The following is a 19436-nucleotide window of genomic DNA, read 5'->3' as shown; positions in this document are numbered from 1 at the left end:
AAAAATAGAGCCGCGCGTAAAGACAGCAGCAACACACCAGTTGCATGTATGCAACAGTTGTGTGTCTAATAATACCAACAACCTGCTGCGCCTTTAAGAGGATGACCGAGGAGGAAACCTAATATCCTATCTCTCCATATCTGAGCTCAAGTCTCCCATCAATTACCTGCAAGAGCCGAGAACCGGACGATATCCCAATCTACCCCCTTTTGCGCACTTCACCACCTGCTTTTTGTTTTTCCTCTCTCTCTCTTCTCCCTCTTTTCCTTTTTGCGACACATAACCCGGATTAAATTACGCGTTGCACCTTTAAGAAGCTGTCGCCCGGATTAGAGTTACGCGCAGTGAGCCAAATCGCCCCGCGGAGGGGTTTTACGCACCGTCCGTTATCCAGGGGAAGGCTCTCTCTCTCCTTCTGCGACACTTCACCTCCTCTCCGTCCTCCTCGCTGGTCCTGACAACTCGCCCCCGGGGGAGCCCTGAGCAAGCATGGCCGAGATGGGGAAAGGGGTCACCGCCGGGAAACTGGCCATCAACGTCCAGAAGAGGCTCACCAGAGCGCAGGAGAAGGTGAGAGCGCCCAACTTCTCATTCAGCCGAGGCGCAGGCTCACGTAGCAGCAGGACACCGTGTCCTACTGCCACTGTGAAACTGGATCCTGCAACATTCTACCTTCAAACACCACTTCATTCAGCCTGTGGATATGGAGCCAATCAGGCAGCTGATTGGATAATTAACTGTAGCTAATTATTTGTAATTGCTTTTCTGGAAGGTTTAGAGAATAAGACTCCACTGAGGGGTCAGCAACAAGCAACAGCATCTGAATTTACACCTGAATCCATTGAATTTGTCCATTAAAGCGTTTAAAAACCCTTAATTACACCTTAAAGTAACGTTCCAACCAAGTGACCTAAAGCTAATCCCTAAATGTACCTTAAAATGCCATTATTTTAATACTGGTTGGTATTATTCTGCATTTAATTATTTAAAAATAAAAACTAGAAGCTAAATCGAACATTCATTAACTTTTCAGTCATGTTGGAAATCCAATGGGGCCGTTGCCCTTTAAGATATTCTTAATGGGTAGTCTGTAAAGTTTAAGGGTTTTTAAAGATCCCCGTGTTTTCCATGCTATTTTAGACACTTAAAATCCATTAACCGATGTAAAAAAAAAAAAACCGGTTTGCAAAGGCTTTCGATTTAGTAAAATAAGGGCAAAGTACCGGATGCGTGAGCTACTCATCATGATAAAACTCTCTGAAAATCCCTATTTTGACTTACTAAATTTTCCGTCTGATTGTTTTTTTCACTCGCGGTGGAAAGTGGAGAAGTTTGCATAGTTTCAGGGGTTTTTACACCTTAAAAGCCCCCTAATTTCCGCCAAAGTTCCGTTTTCATATTGAGGGGAACCTTTGCTTCCAGACCAAACACATTTCTCCAGATTGTAAGTTTTCAGGAGTAAATCGAGCATTGAGTTGTGGGATTTTACGTTTCACATGGCAGAAGTGCCCTCAAGCAAGGCACTGAAGCTGCAACCAGCTGCAGGGCTGAAGTTTTCCACTAGAGGGGGGGCAAGTGGAAGATGGTTGTCTCTGCCGATATATAGTGTTGAAAATAATCAACGTTCTTTTGCAAACTAACCAGCGAACCCTGGAGTAAAAACTGAATGACGGCTCTCGCAGGGGGAAGAGCTCTAAAAGTGACGGCGTGAAACCTGATCAACAATCTGTGTGCAGCTCTCTGTCTCTCTCCGAGTTATTATTGTCCTAATCACACTTGTTGCTTAAGCCTGCTGAGGTTTTACCCTCTAATCACCTCAGTACGACAGTCAGTCAGTCAGAGAGAGTCACACTTTAAACCAGGTATTGTTCTCGCTCGGCTCGTTTACGCAATTCACTGTGTTTCCAGTTTAAAATCCAGAATGCGCTCGTGGCTGATGATGGATGGGTGAATGCACTCTTTGGGTTTTGTGCAGGAGGACTGCGAGGGTTCTGCTTTATCGACCACAATCTGTCTCCTCAGAATTTTAAATAACTGCCGTTATCCAAATCCTCGGGATGTTGGGAGGTGCTCTGCGATACATTAGCCTCTACGGCCGTAAAGAATCCGTGCAGTCCGGTTTTGTCGAGTAAGAGGAATATGTGGAATAGAAAAAAGATGATAGCCAGGAGCATTGGGGGCCCCAGGCAATGGGAAGCTGTGGGGCCATGCATCCAACCTAGCTGGCCCCCCCTTTGCCCCAAGGAGGATATGATACCAAACCACGTCATTCCAATCTTAACAAAATCCTTTACTATCAAAAATAATAAGTTTAAGTTCAAACTCCCGCCAACACCCCAAACACATCATAAACACACATTTCGGTATTGTAGTCTTCAACCAACCCTCTAAAGTTACAAAGTTCTCGACATCCATCTGAACATTTCTGTTTTAGAAAGAAAGGTTTTGAGAAAGGAAGGGAAGCAAATATATGGATTATCATTTGCAAGATGTAGAAAAATGAGACCAGGAACAGAATAAGAGTCCTGCAGGAAAGTTTGGATGGTGCTATCGGCCTTGTTTTGCATCCTGCAGGGAATATTACAGGGGGTTTATTCACCAGAGTTTGCCAGGATGTGGATTAGCACTGAATGGTTGTACCCGAGCATGTGTCTTTCAAAGTGCCAAAGAAATCTGAGTTTCAGAGTTTAGACACAGAAAATAGTCCCTGTTGGTGCTGTGATGAGTAAAAGCTGCACTGTAGCCATATATGTGGAAATTAGGGAGGTTATATAATGATATAAAGAGAGTTTGGATTCTCATAGATGCTTATTTTGATATTTTAGACCAAATATGATGCAGGAATCAGTTAAATTTAATCGGAAATTCACACAGAAGTTACGCATCTGTAAAGAGGAGGCAGATACAATTCACAGTAAGTGCAGTTCATGAAAGAAATGTGAATTTTGCAACTTTTGGAAAAAATACCCCAAAAATAATATAGATGTGGCTGATTATGTTGGTCAAGTTCCATGTGTGGAATTTGGATTCATGACCTCAGTATTTCTTTTTTTTCACTGTATCTAAAGACCTTGAAATCTAAGGATCGGTCACAGAGTTCAAGGTCTCCTGTCCTCCGTGGATATTGCTCTGGAGGAGTCTGAATTTAAAACAAATAACAGATCAAGACAAGCTTGCAGGCGACACTGAGGCTTTCAGCTGAAGTGCTGGTAGCCGAGAGGAAGGTCAGGGTATCGTTTTCCCCTCTGAAGGCCGGCGGAGGTGGAGGAGGGGAGCGCCGGCTTCAGCTGTCTGTCTGCTGGCACGCCGCCCTCCAGGCGTCCGCTCGTCCAACTCACTCACTTTACGTCTTTTTTACGCTCCTGTGTCTGTCGTGTTCGGAGAGTAAACGGGAAATTGTAAAATTATCAAATTTGAGCAACTATACACAGTAAAACCTGTGTGATCATATATGAACCTGTAAGCTGTCGGTTGAAAACAGCTGAAACATATGACGTGCCTTGAACATTTCTGGGAACATTTTTAGTTTTTCCTCATAAATCCAACTCATTTTAATAATTGTTTTTTTTATTTGCTAACATTTTAACTTTAATCGATGATTGTGGTCACTGCAAAACAAGCAGCGTACAACCAACACGGACATAGAAGTGAAAATGATGAGTTATTATCTTAATATTTTAAAATATAGGATCTTAACACATCCGCACACATATTTAGTCGCTTTTACCTCCATTTTTGGTCTCCACCACCTCCTTCCTGGCTCTTTAGCTGCAGAGCTGCACGTTCAGGTGGTTATTGTTTCAGTCCCGCCCGACAACACCTGACACATCCCACTGTCATTGGATCCATCGCTAACAAATAAATAGTGCAGCTTTAAAGGTTCCCAACATGCAACAGTTGTGTGTGTGTCCAGATCTCAGTTTTGTTAAGCTGAAGAAATCCAAGCAGAGAAGTTTGTTAGTAAATTTTTGCATTTTCTAATCTGGCCTCACGATTCCTCTTAGAGGAATATGATGGTAAAAAATTATATTATTTTATTATTTTTGAATCTGACTGCAGTATATGGCTCTGGTTTGTTGTGCAGAAGCAAATGTGTTTTGAGAGCAGCTCTGCATTTTATACACATCTGAGGTACCTGTACTTTACTGGAGTACCTTTCTAAAGCCACTTTACACTACATTTATCTGCAGCTACATTTACGGTTTCATTCAATTTAAACTGTAAAAAAAGTCGTAAAAAAACCATCATTTGTATAAACAATCTTGCAAAGGTGTAAATATGATGTTATATCATTTTGAACGAGGAATCGGTGACTTCGGTGCCACGTCGGTCACGGTTTCATATTTCACTGTAAGTTATAATTTGATTCAGACCAGCTGACACAATAATCCCCAACCTCCTCATGGGTGCCGCCGCGGTTGTCATAGTGATATCGTGTCAGCGCCTCGTGTCAGCTGTGCTGCAGGGCATGCTGGGAGAAGGTCCCTCGGTGGAATCCAGATGATGGTGACGGAGGAAGAGGAGGAGGAGGAGGGCGGTGGTGCCCTTTAGAAAGCAGCCGGATATACCTGGTGTGGGAGGCAGGACCCTGTGACACTACCCCCCCCAGCTCTTTCTCTGCACCCAGAGGACTCACCCAGCCTCAACCCCCCAAAAATGTCCAACCTGACCTCCCCGGAATGAACATATCTCAGCATAATTTGAATGCAACCGACTTATAATTTTAACTTTAAATCCCCTGAAACGTCCCAATGCATGTCCGCTAAACATAACTTAAGTTTTCAAACCTGAAAGGTCCAGAAAATAGGGTATGGACTATTTTCCGTATTGTCAAAAGCTCTCGAATCTCGTCTGCTGCGGACATTTATCTTGGGGGCTGAGTTCAGTGAGCGGCTCCTTTTTTCTCAAAGGACACATGATAGAAAGTTAATAGAGAAGCTTAGTGTGATGAAACATCCATTGTCATGTTTGGTTTAACAAAAAGACAATTCAATAAATTAGATTTTATAAGTATAAGCCACACTGTGTGATATTGGAACTCTTCTTCAAAGATTTTAGAATCAACACTCACACAAATAAGAGGAGATATTTTTACAACTCTCAAGATTAGTAACTGGAATCCAAAGTTATCAAACCTCGAAGTTGCCCTATTGGCCTGAGCACCTGTCCTTCCCTCCCAGGACTCCCAGCATGCCTCCCTGTGGGGCGGGGCCCAGATATGTGTGTGTGTGTGTGTGGAGAGGGTGTAACCATCTATCTTTAGGCCCCCCCAGGCCTTCTCCTCATCACTGTTAATACCCCACAAACTGGCCGGGTGTGTGTGCTGCTATATTTTTGGGGCTTGAAATTGAACACCGACGGCTACGACCTTCTGTGAACACACACACACACACACACACACACACACACACACACACACACACACACACACACACACACACACACACACACTCTCTACACTCCTGCATGTTCCATTGTACCTGAATTTAAAGTATAAATAACATTTGCCTCCCACACATAACTGCCCCGTACACGTGACCTCTCCGGACTTTAGAGGGATCACCTGAGTGCACCGTGAAATATTTGAATACAATGAAGTGAAAGACACTGAGGGCTGCGGAGGATGTGTCAGCTGTGTCGTCCAGAAATAGATCTGGATTTTAATAGATGCAACGTATTAGATCATCTCTAAAGGTGTTCAGTTTTGCAGTGAATTGTATGAATTTGGGCACTTTTACAGACTTTTATTTATCTCCAGTATGTAATTAATACGTCCGCAAAGTTTTAAAATACAGATCCGGGCTTTCATATCTCATGTTTCAACATTTCGGAAATTTTTCTTCCAACATACGTGCATTAGCTCTCCGATCACCACTGACAAGGTTTCAAACCTGGAAAACAAACCGATGCACTCGGAGAAACTTGGCAAAACGTCATGCAAGGCGTCCAAACTTTGTTTTAATCATGCAGAACCTTTTTTTCTTGATTCGATTTTAATTTCCCCCTTGTGGACCCAGTACAATAATTAATAGATATAATCAATTGCATCTTTTATGTATGGTCTATAGACATTTTATTGCGTCTTCATTTAAACTTTTATTACGTTTTCAACGTTAATATTATTAGTATGGGTTTTATTTACTTTTATCTCGTGTACTTTTTCATTGTTTTTTATTCTTAATGCAGATTTAAAAATCTATTTTATGGCAGCACCTTTATTCATTTTGTCTTATTCTTGGTTCATGACCTGTACAAAAGGTGCCATACGAATAAAGCTCGATTGATTGTCTGAGCGATACCTTCTTTTGCATTAGCAGTTACACTTTGTGTCACAAATGTGTAATCCCTAGTGGTGGAACGTAGCAAGTGCATTTACTCTAAGTACTCTGCTTTGAAGTATTTCCATTATGGAAAGTGAGCGATGAGGGAATTTCACTTGGGGGTAAGTTGATGTATTTTCTTGGGAGGGCTATAAACAGACTCTGTGTGTGTGTGTGAGTGTGTGTGTGTGGGTGGGTGTGCTGGAGCAGTGGGGAAGTCCCCTCCATCGTACTGATGGTGATTTGTGTATCCGTCACAGGATTAGCCTGGCAGGTGGTGGAGGCTCGTCCATGTGCTAGCAGTCAGTCGCCAGATTAGCCACCGGTGACCTTGTCTGACTGAGAACAACAAAAGCAACGTCTTGATTTCCTCGCTTTCCGTAATCCCTCGTTCGTTTCACCGTGGCGTCACCGGCGGTCGACTGACGTGTAGCAGAGACCCAGATAAAGTAAACTTAGATTTGATTCAACGTGGCCTAATCACAGAGGTTCTTTGAAGCACTGGTCCTGATTCAACCTCTCAGGACGCAGAGGGCCTCATGTGTTACCTATCACCACTCATCTAATCAGAGCAAGCGGGTGAACCTGTCTCGGCGCTGAGGGCCAATCAGAGAAGCTCGTTAGTTGACAAGCTGAACCTCAGTTTCGCTCTCTACCTCTTCCTCTTTCTTTCACCCTCTTCCTTCCTCTTTCTCCTTCGCTCGACACCTCCCTCTTGTTCTTCTCTAACGTCTTCAGGCTCCCCCCTGACGTCGGTTTCGTTCTCTGGAATCAGGTGAAAGCAGAACAGAGAGTCAGGGCCAAGACAGAAATGAGTAAGAAAGCTGGTTCAGGACTTCGCACAAATTTGCTATCTGCCACAAGACTCAGGGAAACTGATAATCTCAAAGAAATCAATAGCTGCAGTTTTGTCGGAGAACATATTGATTTACTGAAGTGGAAGAATATCCTGTGTGTTTTTCATTTTAACACTGGTCACACTGGACTTTCAAACTGGTGAACCCTCACAGTTGTGATGTGGGGTTGGAGTATGATGTGTTATTTTTATTTTCAGTTTTGACTCTAAATGAAATGACCGGCTGAAAACCAATCTTTGTTTGAACCGCCTGGATGAAAATCTCTTATCTCTTCCTTTCTTCCTTCTCTCCTACATTTTCCTTTCTTCCTTACTTTCTCCTCTCCTACATTTTCCCTTCTTCTTTCCGTCTCTCCCTCCTACGTTTTCCTTCCTTCCTTCCTTCCTTCTTTCCTCCCTACATTTTCCTCCCTCCCTTCTTTCCTTCCGTCCGTCTCCTCTAAATTTTCCTTCCATCCTCCTCTCCTTCATTATCCTTCCTTCCTTCCTTCCATCCATCTCCCCTAGATTTTCCTTCCTTCCTCCTCTCCTTCATTATCCTTCCTTCCTTCCTTTCTTCCTTCCTTCCCCCTACATTTTCCTTCCTTACTTCCTTCCCCCCTACATTTTCCTTCCTTACTTCCTTCCCCCCTACATTTTCCTTCCTTCCATCCATCTCTCCTACATTTTCCTTTCTTCCTTCTCTCCTTTATCGTATGCCTTTTCTTTTACATTGCCCTTCCTTCCTTCCTTCCTTCCTTCCGTCTCCCCTTACATTTCCCTTCCGTCTGTGTCCTGTGCAGCCAGGAACATATTTCATGTTTAACATGTGGCAGTGACTTTAAAAAGTTTCTTCAAAGTATTTCATTGTAAAACTTAGACTGTTTTTCCCTGTCATACATGTCAGCAGGGCCTTTGACATTTTTCGCCTCCACATCCTGACGTTCACACAGCTGGTGTGAAGCACAGACACGGGGGGGAACACATGGCTTCGACAGGCGGCCTGAAAATAGACCCCACATACATGTTTCCACTTATAGATCTGAACAAAGAAGCACCGATACGCGGCAGAAAAATGGATTCAAATCTTCGTGCTTTGCTCTCGTCTCCCTCTGCAGGTCCTGCAGAAGCTCGGCAAAGCGGACGAGACCCGAGATGCTGCCTTTGAGGAGATGGTGGCAAACTTCAACAAGCAGATGGTCAGCAGCCGTCGTCCACCTTCACCAGTTCCGGTTTTCCAAATCTTTAATTGAGTCGAGAATATTTAGTGATTTGATGGCGGAAACAGCATTTTTAGATAATTTTTGTTGATGTGCAAAAGTAGGATTTTTCCAAGACTTGATCCATCTCTTTAAATTTATTCCATAACTCTCAAACTCCTTTTCTTCACTCACTGTTTGTTCTTTTAGGTAGAAGGCTCCAAACTGCAGAAAGACCTGAAAACCTATGTGACAGCAGTGAAAAGTAAGTGTGTTTGGGATCTTATATTTTAACCTTTCGGTATAGATCGTTCAAGCCACACACAGCAGATATGGTAAACGTCCCCTTGTGTGTTATTGTGTGTCTGTTTGTGTTTTTCAGCTCTGCACGATGCGTCACGGCGGCTGCAGGACTGTCTGGCCGACATGTACGAGCCCGACTGGTTTGGCAAAGAGGAGATGGACGCGTTGGCAGAGGTGAGACCAGGGAATCTGATTCGTGGTGCGCACACAATTGCCAATGGAGAAATTCCCCATTTCCCTTTCCTTCTTTCCTCGTAATCTCGACCACTTCTGCTACCACCTCAGCTCAAAAACTCTAACGGCTAGGTTTCCTCAGCTTGTCTTGTTGTTATACTTCTGGAAATTGTTGTAATGGTACACGAAGTATCTTTCTTATTAAATAACGATCATTTAAATCCCCTTTTCTTCCCCATATTCATCAGCTAAAACAGCCTGAAAGAATTAAAAACGTTCCACGTTCTGCTTCTGCTTTGTACGGAGAGGGATGTCTCACGCTCCGGTGTCTTTCCCTTCCTTTTTTTTTTTCTTCCCTTTCTTTCTCCTAACTGCATGCGTCTCTCCTTCCATCCTGAAGGAGATGATAGAGAAGGAGATGGACAATAACTTGGAGGTAAAACGCAGGAAGCTTCCAGTGTGTCCCACAGATGAGGGTTCATTATTTATAGAGGGGCAGTTATTCATTGACTATTGAAGGTGCAAATGAAAGTGAATGAGACTCTGCAGCTGTCAGAGAGAGAGAGAGAGAACATGAAGAAAAGTTATTCTGGTGGGTATTGTTTCCAGTTTGCCCTCTCGTGGGAGACACTGGTGCAGCAGATCTGCAGTAGAGGAAGTTCGGTTTGGTTTTAGAGCAGACTTTCATCTTCTCTATAAAAACTGTTATAGATAGAACATGCAGTTGCGGTGGTTTTCACACGGCGGGGCTGCAAACGTTACTGTGCATCATATGTCGTAAGAGTTACATTTAAATGTAGTTGCTATTTATTTTACTTCAAAATAAAGCCTTAAATACATTGCACCATGTCCTGAAAAATGGCTTTTGATTTTAAGTTTGACATTTATGATTATTTTTGTCTTGAAATGGCTCAAAAATATTTAGAATGCAACTAAAAAAGCTGATGAGCACAACAATAGGTCCGGCAGTGTGAAAACGCATTATACAGATCTGTGTGATTTATTTTTGTTGTTATATTCTGAATTGTGTTGTTGCATTGTGTGTTTCAGGACACAGACACGCTGTGGTTGGACTACCACCAGAGCATCACGGACAAATCTGTGACCTCCATGGACACGTACCTGACTCAGTTTCCTGATATTAAGGTGCCTGTATCTCAAGTTTTAGTTTTACCTTCAAGGTTTAAGAATTCTGTGGTCACTTAGCATCTGTTTGGGGTTGTTTTGCATCTTTTTAGTAATTTTCAGCCTCTGTGAGATCGATTTTAGTCTTTTTCTTGCCTTTCTGCATCTTATTGTGGTTGTTCTGCATTTGTTAAAGTCTTAATCCACCTCTTCAAATGTGCGAATGTGGTAACATCTCATTTGAAGGGTTGTGATCATCTCACCGTGAACATTCTGACCCGCAGGCTCGTATAGCAAAGCGCGACAGGAAGATGGTGGACTTTGACAGCGCCAGGCATCACTTCGCCTCCTTACAGAAAGGGAAGAAGAAGGACGAGGCCAAGATCGCCAAGGTAACCACGAGTTAGTGCGAGTGTGTGTGTGTGTGTGTGTGTGTGTGTGTGTGTGTGTGTGTGTGTGCCATATTTGTGTTATCCAATAAGCTGTTTGTGTGTGTGTGTGTGCTTTTACTGAAGTTTGAAGGAATAACTTTTTGGTATTAAGGTGGTGTTGACTATTACTGAAGCATAAACAGTTCATACCACCTTAAACCGCTGCTGCTGTTTAACACATGTCTCTATCAATTAAAACTGGCCCATGCTAAATGCTGATTAACCCTTTTGTTGCGTTTGTCTTGAATTGTTCTCGTTTGCTTTTTTCTCTCTCTCCCCTCTGTTCTGCCACATCTGCCTCTTCTTTCCTCCTCCCTCCCTCGTGCATGGTGTGTGTGGTTAGCAAGCAGCCCTGTTGGAGATGGCGGCTCCCAGCTGGGCTCAGGGTTTGATATCAGCCCACCAGGTGGCTCAGACTAACCTCTCCTTCAACCAGGTGAAACTCTGGTTCATCACTGACCTCCCACCTTCTCCCCTCTCCCCAAAACTGTCAGGCCGGTTCCTCCTCAGGCTGGCTGCACGTGATCAGCGCTGTGAGCGGCGGTAAAACGCATTCGGACACCCATGATACATTTTAAATGCTTATTTTACACTTACTATTTATACTTTGAGGTCAAAGTGCTGATCACGTGTACAGGGCCTCGCTATAATTAGATTCCCGATCAAAACCACTGTTTCCATCCTTTCTTTCGTAGCTCCCCATTTGTATTTGACAGAAAAACCCTCATTATTTGCTTTTCACCCCTGTCATTTGAATGCCTCGCAGCAGTCACGTGTCTGTAGTTATTAAACCCTGTGTGTGTTTGTCTGCGTGCCCGTGTGCTCATGGAAAACTTTCTTTCTCAAACATTTTGGATTGACGGATTGAAATTTGAATTAAATGTGGGTGTGTGTGTGCGTGCGCAGGCGGAGGAAGACCTGGGTCGAGCCCAGAAGATTTTTGAGGAGCTAAACGTGGAGTTACAAGACGAGCTTCCTGCGCTATGGGACAGGTGGGACGCTCTTTATCATTATCCTGCAAAATCTGCCGTTTACACTTTGTCCAAAATATTTTAACGTGTGTGTGTGTGTTCGCAGTCGTGTTGGCGTCTATGTTAACACATTCCAGGGCCTGGCAGGTCATCAGGAGAAGTTCCACAAAGATATGAGCAAGGTGTGTAAACCTGCACACATGTGACTGATCCAACTGATGTGTTGATCATTCGATCGATCAGTAACGTTTGCCTATTTCTCTCCTCAGCTCAGCCAAAACCTGAACGACATCATGACCAAACTGGAGGAGCAGCGGCAGCTCAAGTGAGTGACCGATTTTGTTGAAAACCATGGACGTGTTATGAGGAAAACAGGCCACTGGTCGCAGATATGTCTAAGTACCATCCTCTCACTGACAAGAGTCTGAGTGGTCAATGTGCCTTCATGCTTTGTGTTGCATCCGTTTGTGGTCGTTAAGCATCTTTTTGTGGGTCTTTGTCATTGTTGTGGTCATTCTGCATCTGCGGGTGGTTGCTTTGCCTGCATCTGGCCTGGTGTGGAAGCAGTTTGAGCCTCTGTCGTGTCTTTCTGATGTTGTTAGGCAGCTTTCCGTGGTTGTTTTGCATCTTTTTATATATTTTGAGTCTCTGTGGGGTCATTTTGTGTGTCTTTAGGGCCATTTCGTGGTTGTTATGCACGTTTGCAGTCATTTTTAGTCTTTTTGGTCTTATTTTGTTGGGATTTTGCATCTGCTGTGGTTGTTTTTCATCTTTTTATTCATTTTGTGTCTCTTTGGGTTTTTTTGTGTTCTTTTTGCTTGTACCTGTGGTTGTTGCGTCTCTCTGTAGCTATTTTGTGTTTCCCTGCAGCCGTTTCTTTTTGTGTGCTTCTTTGTGGTTGCTCTCTGTAGCACTGATGACCCCCCCTATAAATAAACGTCACAGAAAAACTTTAAGTTTCAAGCTCGGCTCGGGCTCCTGGGCCTTAACCCCAGTAGGCCTGTGCAATAACCCTTCCATGGTTACAACACTTTGGTTTAAATACACACCAACAAAAAAACACATGAGTGATGTCCATAACACTGCGTCCTACTGCAGAAAAGATGGTACTGCAGCCGCAAAGACAGAAGATGGTGCAAAGAGGTAAAACCCGCTGCACGCTGATCCTCATCTCGTGCACGTTGGCTGTGCATGCAGCTTCTCATGGCTTAAACTACAGGCTCATCAATAAACTAAACCAGAGGTCCAAGAGTAAAATCAGACCTTTAAAGGACATGCTGTGATATTTAGAATACGCCTTTCTTAAATTTATCATAAAATAAACAACAGCTTGGTGTATTGTGACTTTTTTCCCCTTGTAATATAGCTTGTTTTGTGGTGATGTTTTCTGAGTGTCCACATTTCTGGATCTGATCCGGGACTCAAACCTTTAACTTTCTTTGCTTCGTCGAACTTCTGTGTTGAAGTGACTCATCCTGTTTGGTTGTTTTGTGTGAGACTTTTACATCTGACGATCCCGTTCTGCGTATAGATGGTGTCAGGTGCATGTATTGCTCCGGGTATCGGACCGTGAGGCCGACCACGTGTCACCTGTTGAGATACAGCAGATGCTTGTTTTTTGTTGTTGTCTGTCTTTCTCCTCTCTTCACTCTCTGTTATAACCTACATATTCTCTTTCTCCCTCCTCATATCCCCCCTCTTTTATTTTCAATATCTTCCTCTGGCTCCTTCCCTCTCGTCTTTTTCTCCTCTCTCAGTGAGGAAGCCGACATCAGCGAATCGGCCAGTTCAGCACCAAAGGTAAAAAAGGAAACACACTGACTATGTCCACTTGATTTAGGCTTAGACTTTACATGCAATGTGAATCAATCTACTGTAAAAACACCAAAGCACCAGTCCTGTAATCATTCAGATTTCAATTAGAGAAATGCAAGATTCTACTTCTAATAATAATAATAATAAATCTAAATAAAATACCATGGAGAAAAAAGTAATGATTAATTAAATGATTCATTTTAAAGAAAAGACTTTAAAGAAAGGATATGCTGTAGTTGTGAATAAAAACTATAAACTTCCTGTAGATGTGTTAAGGTTTCAGGAGAAAATTATCAAGAAAAAAATCCTCATCGATCATGTTGTGTGTACTAACCTAACTGTCTGTCACTGCTCGGCATGTGTGTGGTCTTGATTTAACCCCTCCTGGCGGTGCAGAGGCCCGGCCCTCCTCCCAGTCGGCCTCCCCCCAGGCCGTCGCTGTCTCCGGACCCGGCCCAGCACCAAGTCAGCCTGTTTGACGACGAGGCCTCGGTGCCTGACTCTAACGCCGACTCCGCCACGACGACGACGACGACACAGCAGGTCAGACTGACCGGCCACCTCCTACGTCTTAGTCTTTCTTAAAACCAATATATAATTTGTGCGTGACTGCATCCACAGAGGGAAAGGACTTATCTTTGTTGGGCAATGATTTATTTTAGTCATAAGCATGTGTAGAAAATATGGTTAGTTTGGAGGTCAGTGACACTAACTCAAATGAGGCGGTGCATTATCGCAGCACAGTATCTAATTTCAATCCATTCATTTTAAAAAGCCATTATGAATTTCTTCATAATATGTTTTGTTATGTTTAGGTTCATTATGCAACTATACACTCAAATAAATGCAATATTATACTGGAAAATGATTACGTTTTAATTTTTAAAGGCAATCACAGATTACTTTTATAAAGTTTTTTATCTTTTACTTGTTGTACTTCAACAATATGAAAGTAATGGGCAGCCTAAATATTATTTGAAGTCCAAGTGTGTGTTTGCAGGAGTCAGGTCAATCCAAGCTCTGTGACATATACAACATAAGTGTATGTGTTTGAAATGTATAGCATGAGATAATATACTTGAAAATATAGCAGCACATTTACAACTGGCATTTATACACTTCCTTATAAGTGTCTATCTGGGAAACACACATGGGAATATGAGGATGAAGAATTTAAAATTTTCTTATAACTCTCGGCTTCTGCTGAACGTGTCTCTTCACATTGAAAGGTCATATAATCATCGCAGTTAACCCTCCTCACCTCGTGTATGTGTGTGTGTGTGTGGGAGGCAGTGCGAGCCCTGGTCTGGGGTCAGCCTGCTGGACTGGGATGTGGAGGTTTTACAGCCCGTCACATCTCCAGCTTCCAAGGTGGGTGTGCTTTGATGAGGATGACATTTCCGTCGGAGCTGAGGCGTCAGAGACTGTGTTTGCATCCAGTTTAATACGAGCTACAGCGCAGCCGCTTCGGCTAAGGATACTGTGTCGTGTCCACACGTTACTGTGACGTTAAACAAAGCCAACGTGTTTTTTAATTTGACTATTTCAGGTGAAGAAATATTAGTAAAACTCCAAATATATACAAAATGCCGCAGACTGTTCATGAAGATGTTATCACGTCTCTCTTATAGTGCAAAGAATTAAATGTTAGACTGCATGTAAATGTAGTCGACGTCATCTGGGGCTCAGAAAATATTGATGTATGTGAGTGTGTGTGTGTGTGTGTGTGTGTGTGTGAGTGTGAATTAAGTTCTAACTTGAACAAATCCACTGCATGGTTTTCTTTGTGCATGCCCAGCCTCAATCTGCATGTTTGCTTTGCTTGATACTGATTTATTGATGATATAAAAGCTCTCAATAATAAACTTTAAGTAAATATGAACAAAAATTTAGTTGAGAGTAAATGCATTTATTGTTCATAGTACATTTGGTGCTTGCCCACACCTGGGAATAGGTGTTGTCACACTGTGCTTCAAAAATAAAAGGCACACAAGTTATAATACATGAAAAATGTATTCAGGGTCAGTTATTTAAAAAAAATGTGTTGCAGAAACTTAAACATGACCTCCCAATACAATACTAAATACTAGAATTGGGTAAAATCAGGTAATGTGGTCTGATATAAGTACGTTTTAATCTTTGATTTAAAGGAAGCTACTGACTTGCCTGCAGTATTTGCTCAGGCAGGTTGTTCCAGAGCCTCTGAGCTCTTATTTCTAAAGCTCTGTGTGTAGAATCAGTTTGATGATCCAGAAAAAACTATTGTGTTGCTCCAATGATGCTTGTTTGCAAAAATAAGTCGGGAAAGATTATGATGGAAAACCTTTTGCACACTTTCGTCTTACAAGTTGTCTTGTCTCTTACTGCCGCACGGAAGACGCCATCATGGGACTCATGGGTAAGGACGGGTTTAGAGCACAAAACCACAACTACTCTTCTTGCTATATTTTTCTATACTTATGGACTAAGAAATAAACTGCATTATTTTTCAATCAAAACCTCCTTCCTCTGCTTTTCCAACAACAACCCTGGGTTGGCAACCCTTGCCAACTCAATGCTCCTCTTGCACCTTCTCTCTACTGTACAATGCGTCCTCCTCCCATCCAACTACCTACCCTTCCACTCGCTTCCAAACCCACCACAATGACCCACAACCCCTGACCTCCATAGCAGGAACAGCCCACGGCAGAGAAGGAACAGCCCGCGGCAGAGCAGGAACAGCCCACGGCAAAGCAGGAACAGCCCCCGGCAAAGCAGGAACCACAGCCCGATGGCGACCAGTTCCCAGCAGAGGCCCATGGTGGCTGGGATCACAACGAAGCCGCCGCCCAGAGCTGCACTCAGCCCAGTTGGGTCGACGCAGAGGCGGCCCAGGGAAGCTGGAACGCCGACCAAGGCTCTGCAGCTCAGCCGTACACGGAGCCCAATTGGGATGACGCTGGCGCCAATGTGGGACAGGGAGGCTGGGGCGATGCAGGGGAGCAGGTAGAGTTGGGTGGATATAGGGAGGCAGGTGGGACCTCAGTGGGGTTTGAAATAAACATAGGTAGAAGCCTGGAAGTCGAGAAATCTGGAGAAAGTCAGAAAAAACTCTTTCTCTGTTTTTTTCCCCCCCTCTTTGAGTGGAATACCCCAGATTTCCAATCTCAGACTTCCTTAACAATATACCTGGATTCTGCTTATTTTTTTGGCGCAGAGTGCTGTGACCAATGGCTCTGACGGCGAACTCCCTCCAGGATTTATCTACAAGGTGAAAATCCACCACCAACGTACTCCTGCTTATGAAACAAATTACTATTGGGTTTATACAGCAGGGTCCATATGTGATCTTAACCTTTATTTTGGCTTCTGGCCTTATTTCTCTCCAGGTAAAAGCGATACACGACTACGACGCCACTGACGGCGATGAGCTGGAGCTGAAGATGGGAGATATTGTGCTTGTTATGGGCTTTGACAACCCGGACGAACAGGTCAGTGACGTCCAAGTTAAACTTTTCCATCTGTATTTGCCTCTTCTGTAATTACTTTTATTTCCATTTATTTTAAATTAACTTTTTTAAATCCATCAATGTTTCAATTTGTCCCAAATGAAAAACACCACCTCCTTTCTTTTATTGTGACTTTTATTTTGACATCCATATGTTAGTATAATGAGGGTAAACAACTTAACATTTTGATAGTGTGATAAAGAGGATTACTAATTGGAAAGTAGAATTAGAATTAAGTCTACACTGCTTAACTACAATTTTCTTTGCAAGTCATACTTTATTTGTTACCATAAGTCCTGGCTACCACTTTGAAAATTTCAAGCAAGCCTTGTGTAGCTGTCCATCACTCATGTGTCTCTCTGCAGGACGATGGCTGGCTCATGGGCGTGAAGGAGTCTAAGTGGTTGCAGGAGAAAGATGCAACCGCCAAAGGTGTTTTCCCTGAAAACTTTACCCAGAAGTTTTGAGGCTCGTGACACCTAAAAGATTCTGTTGCCCAATCTCTGCCCCAAACTCTTCAGATGGGTTATCTGAAAATCGAATCAAATCGCAATGAAATGTTTATCTATGCAGCAAAAAATATTGGCACGGTGTGATGAGAAAGGACGTCTCGATGGCTTTGACACCAAATGATTTGTTTGTGACAATGTCTGTGTGCTCGTCTGTGGAATCATCACAGATTTCTTGAGCACATTTTATGCAAAGCAAATAAAACATATGTCAAAGTAAAAATATAATAGAGACAAAGTGGGTTTTTTGGTATAGCCTTATGATGCAGAGCTATCTGAACTGTTTGAGATGTCAAATTATGCACCCCAAAATAAACGTGTTAGTCTTTTATTCTTATTCCTAAATTATTTATATGTTGCTCAACTCAAATGAAACACAAAAACAGTGTTAGCAATATCCCAAAAATATTAAATAGGGAGGAAGTCGTGGCTTTTCTGTATGAATGTCAAAGTATTTATGTTGTGTATTGTCAAAAGCTTTTCAAAAATAATATTTCAAGAACTTTTCAAAGTTCCTTGCATGAAGCATTTGATCCTGTCGTCATTTACTTCATAAAACAACAAACACTGTGACACCAGTTGGGGTCGCACTATGAAATATGGTTGTGATTGTCAAAAAGTGCGATGTCCCAGACTAGAGCCCTGGAGAACACCACAGATTGAAGACAGTATATTTGCAGGGCTCTGCCTTGTATTTTGAAAATCTATTAGTTTCTTGGGCTTGTCAAAGGGAACAGTGTTTTTTCATTTATGTTATCGGCCATTTTGAGGACGTGACTTGGCGTGTGGCTTAAATTTTCTAATGCACATGTGGTTTTATTTCGATTTTTTTGAAAATCATCTTTTCATTGAGGTGTAAAATGCAAAACCTTCTCCTCAAACTCAGCCCAGGATTTTTTTTTCTCCTTCATCTTCTTCAGTTATTTATGACTGTTTACCACTGATTTAGACAGAGGACTCTGAGATATATCATCCAACTCTTTAATTTAAATGTTTTTCATATGAACCTCTGTGATCTCTTGGACAGGACTATACGTCTGTCCCAGTAGTCTTTACCATACTGTGAGTCCATGGCTGCAATGTCAACAGTCATAACAAGGCTCGAACATTAAAATATAAACCTTTATTTAGTTCAAAATGACGAGGCTGTCGTCCAGAGTAATTTCAACCAAATACTGTGCAGAAACCAAAGTTAAACCCATGAAAACAATTATTTTTACATGATGTGGTTTTAATGAACATGTGGTAACTATGGCACCATCTGCTGGATCAAGTCAGTTATTAAAGACTAATGAAGCAACATGTGCCATGTGAATGTGTGATGTCTCATTTTTACTTTATTCTTATTCCCATGAAAAAAGGACTACTTGACCCTTGTTAGGGTAATCAAGTTAATTTTTGTTACTTGTACTCAACCATTGTTATAAAAGCAGTACTTGTTTTTAGATAAATGATGTAAAAATATACCACATTTATATTCATTGCATTGGATAAACTTTTTGTTGTGATCTCATGAAAATAATGGAAGTTAATCACACCTTTTCAAAGTAAAAGATCAGTTATAGCACTGAACCCAGTTAATACTCTGGTTGCAGTATATTTACTAATGTATTAGTTACCAATGATTAGATATTGGATTTTAAGAATTGCCATCACTAAAATAACATTGAAGTCGATTCTGATGTCAGCAGAGTTTAACACACATTTATCTAAGAGACACACTGCTGTTTTCCCATTATATACCAGCAGGTGGTGTTGTGAACATGGCAAATAGGATCTCTAATGCAAACTGTGCACATTTGGATTTCAGATGTGCACAGTTTGTGATGTCAGAACATGACAATCTCCATGTCTCTCATCGTTAAGTAGACAAACTGCTTTCGAAAAAGGAAGTGTTTAACCCAGTTTTGAACTTTGTTTGTGTGTTTCTGAATTTGGTATCAGTTAACCAGCCATCCGGCTAAAAGCCTCATTCTTGTGTAAATCCTCACTGAGCTTCACACCAGCAGTGACCTTCGGTGTTTCTGTAACAACAGGACACTCAGTCATGTGGAAAACACAACAGAGCAGCCCGGGCCAGGCCTCATGCACATGGGACAGAGAGGGTGGAGGGTGGGGGGTGGCTCCATTTCCTACCTCAGCAACAATGGATCAAACAGCAGGACTCAGGAAACAGGACTCTTGAAATGTTGAAATCTCCAATTACAGGAAAGGTAGAGTTTCAACAATCAACATGAAAGTGCAATAAAAGACGAAACATTTTATA

General features: G+C 42.4%; 1 protein-coding gene across 10 annotated transcripts; it reads left to right on the top strand.

Annotated features, from left to right (window-relative positions):
- The first annotated feature begins 39 nt into the window (after window positions 1–39).
- On the top strand, window positions 40–18474 carry bin1b (bridging integrator 1b). 10 transcript variants are annotated; one of them, XM_035149788.2, is made up of 20 exons: window positions 46–570; window positions 8274–8354; window positions 8565–8619; window positions 8737–8831; window positions 9232–9267; window positions 9882–9977; window positions 10241–10348; window positions 10731–10823; window positions 11294–11379; window positions 11465–11540; window positions 11628–11683; window positions 12457–12501; window positions 13116–13158; window positions 13570–13716; window positions 14467–14544; window positions 15551–15571; window positions 15844–16158; window positions 16370–16423; window positions 16542–16643; window positions 17027–18474. In XM_035149788.2, the coding sequence occupies exons 1-20, from the start codon at window positions 490–492 to the stop codon at window positions 17126–17128; spliced, it is 1770 nt and encodes a 589-aa protein (XP_035005679.2). In that variant the 5' UTR covers window positions 46–489; the 3' UTR covers window positions 17129–18474. The 10 variants fall into 10 exon arrangements, with proteins under 10 accessions (XP_035005682.2, XP_035005681.2, XP_035005679.2 ...); XM_035149787.2 differs by having other exon boundaries at window positions 13561–13716; XM_035149791.2 differs by lacking the exon at window positions 12457–12501 and having other exon boundaries at window positions 40–570.
- The last annotated feature ends 962 nt before the right edge of the window (window positions 18475–19436 follow it).

Source organism: Hippoglossus stenolepis, chromosome 24, assembly GCF_022539355.2.
Source record: "Hippoglossus stenolepis isolate QCI-W04-F060 chromosome 24, HSTE1.2, whole genome shotgun sequence".
In the NCBI taxonomy this organism is placed as follows: domain Eukaryota; kingdom Metazoa; phylum Chordata; class Actinopteri; order Pleuronectiformes; family Pleuronectidae; genus Hippoglossus; species Hippoglossus stenolepis.
The sequence above is the reverse complement of the archived record's forward strand: the minus strand, read 5'-3'. Positions and strand labels throughout refer to the sequence as shown.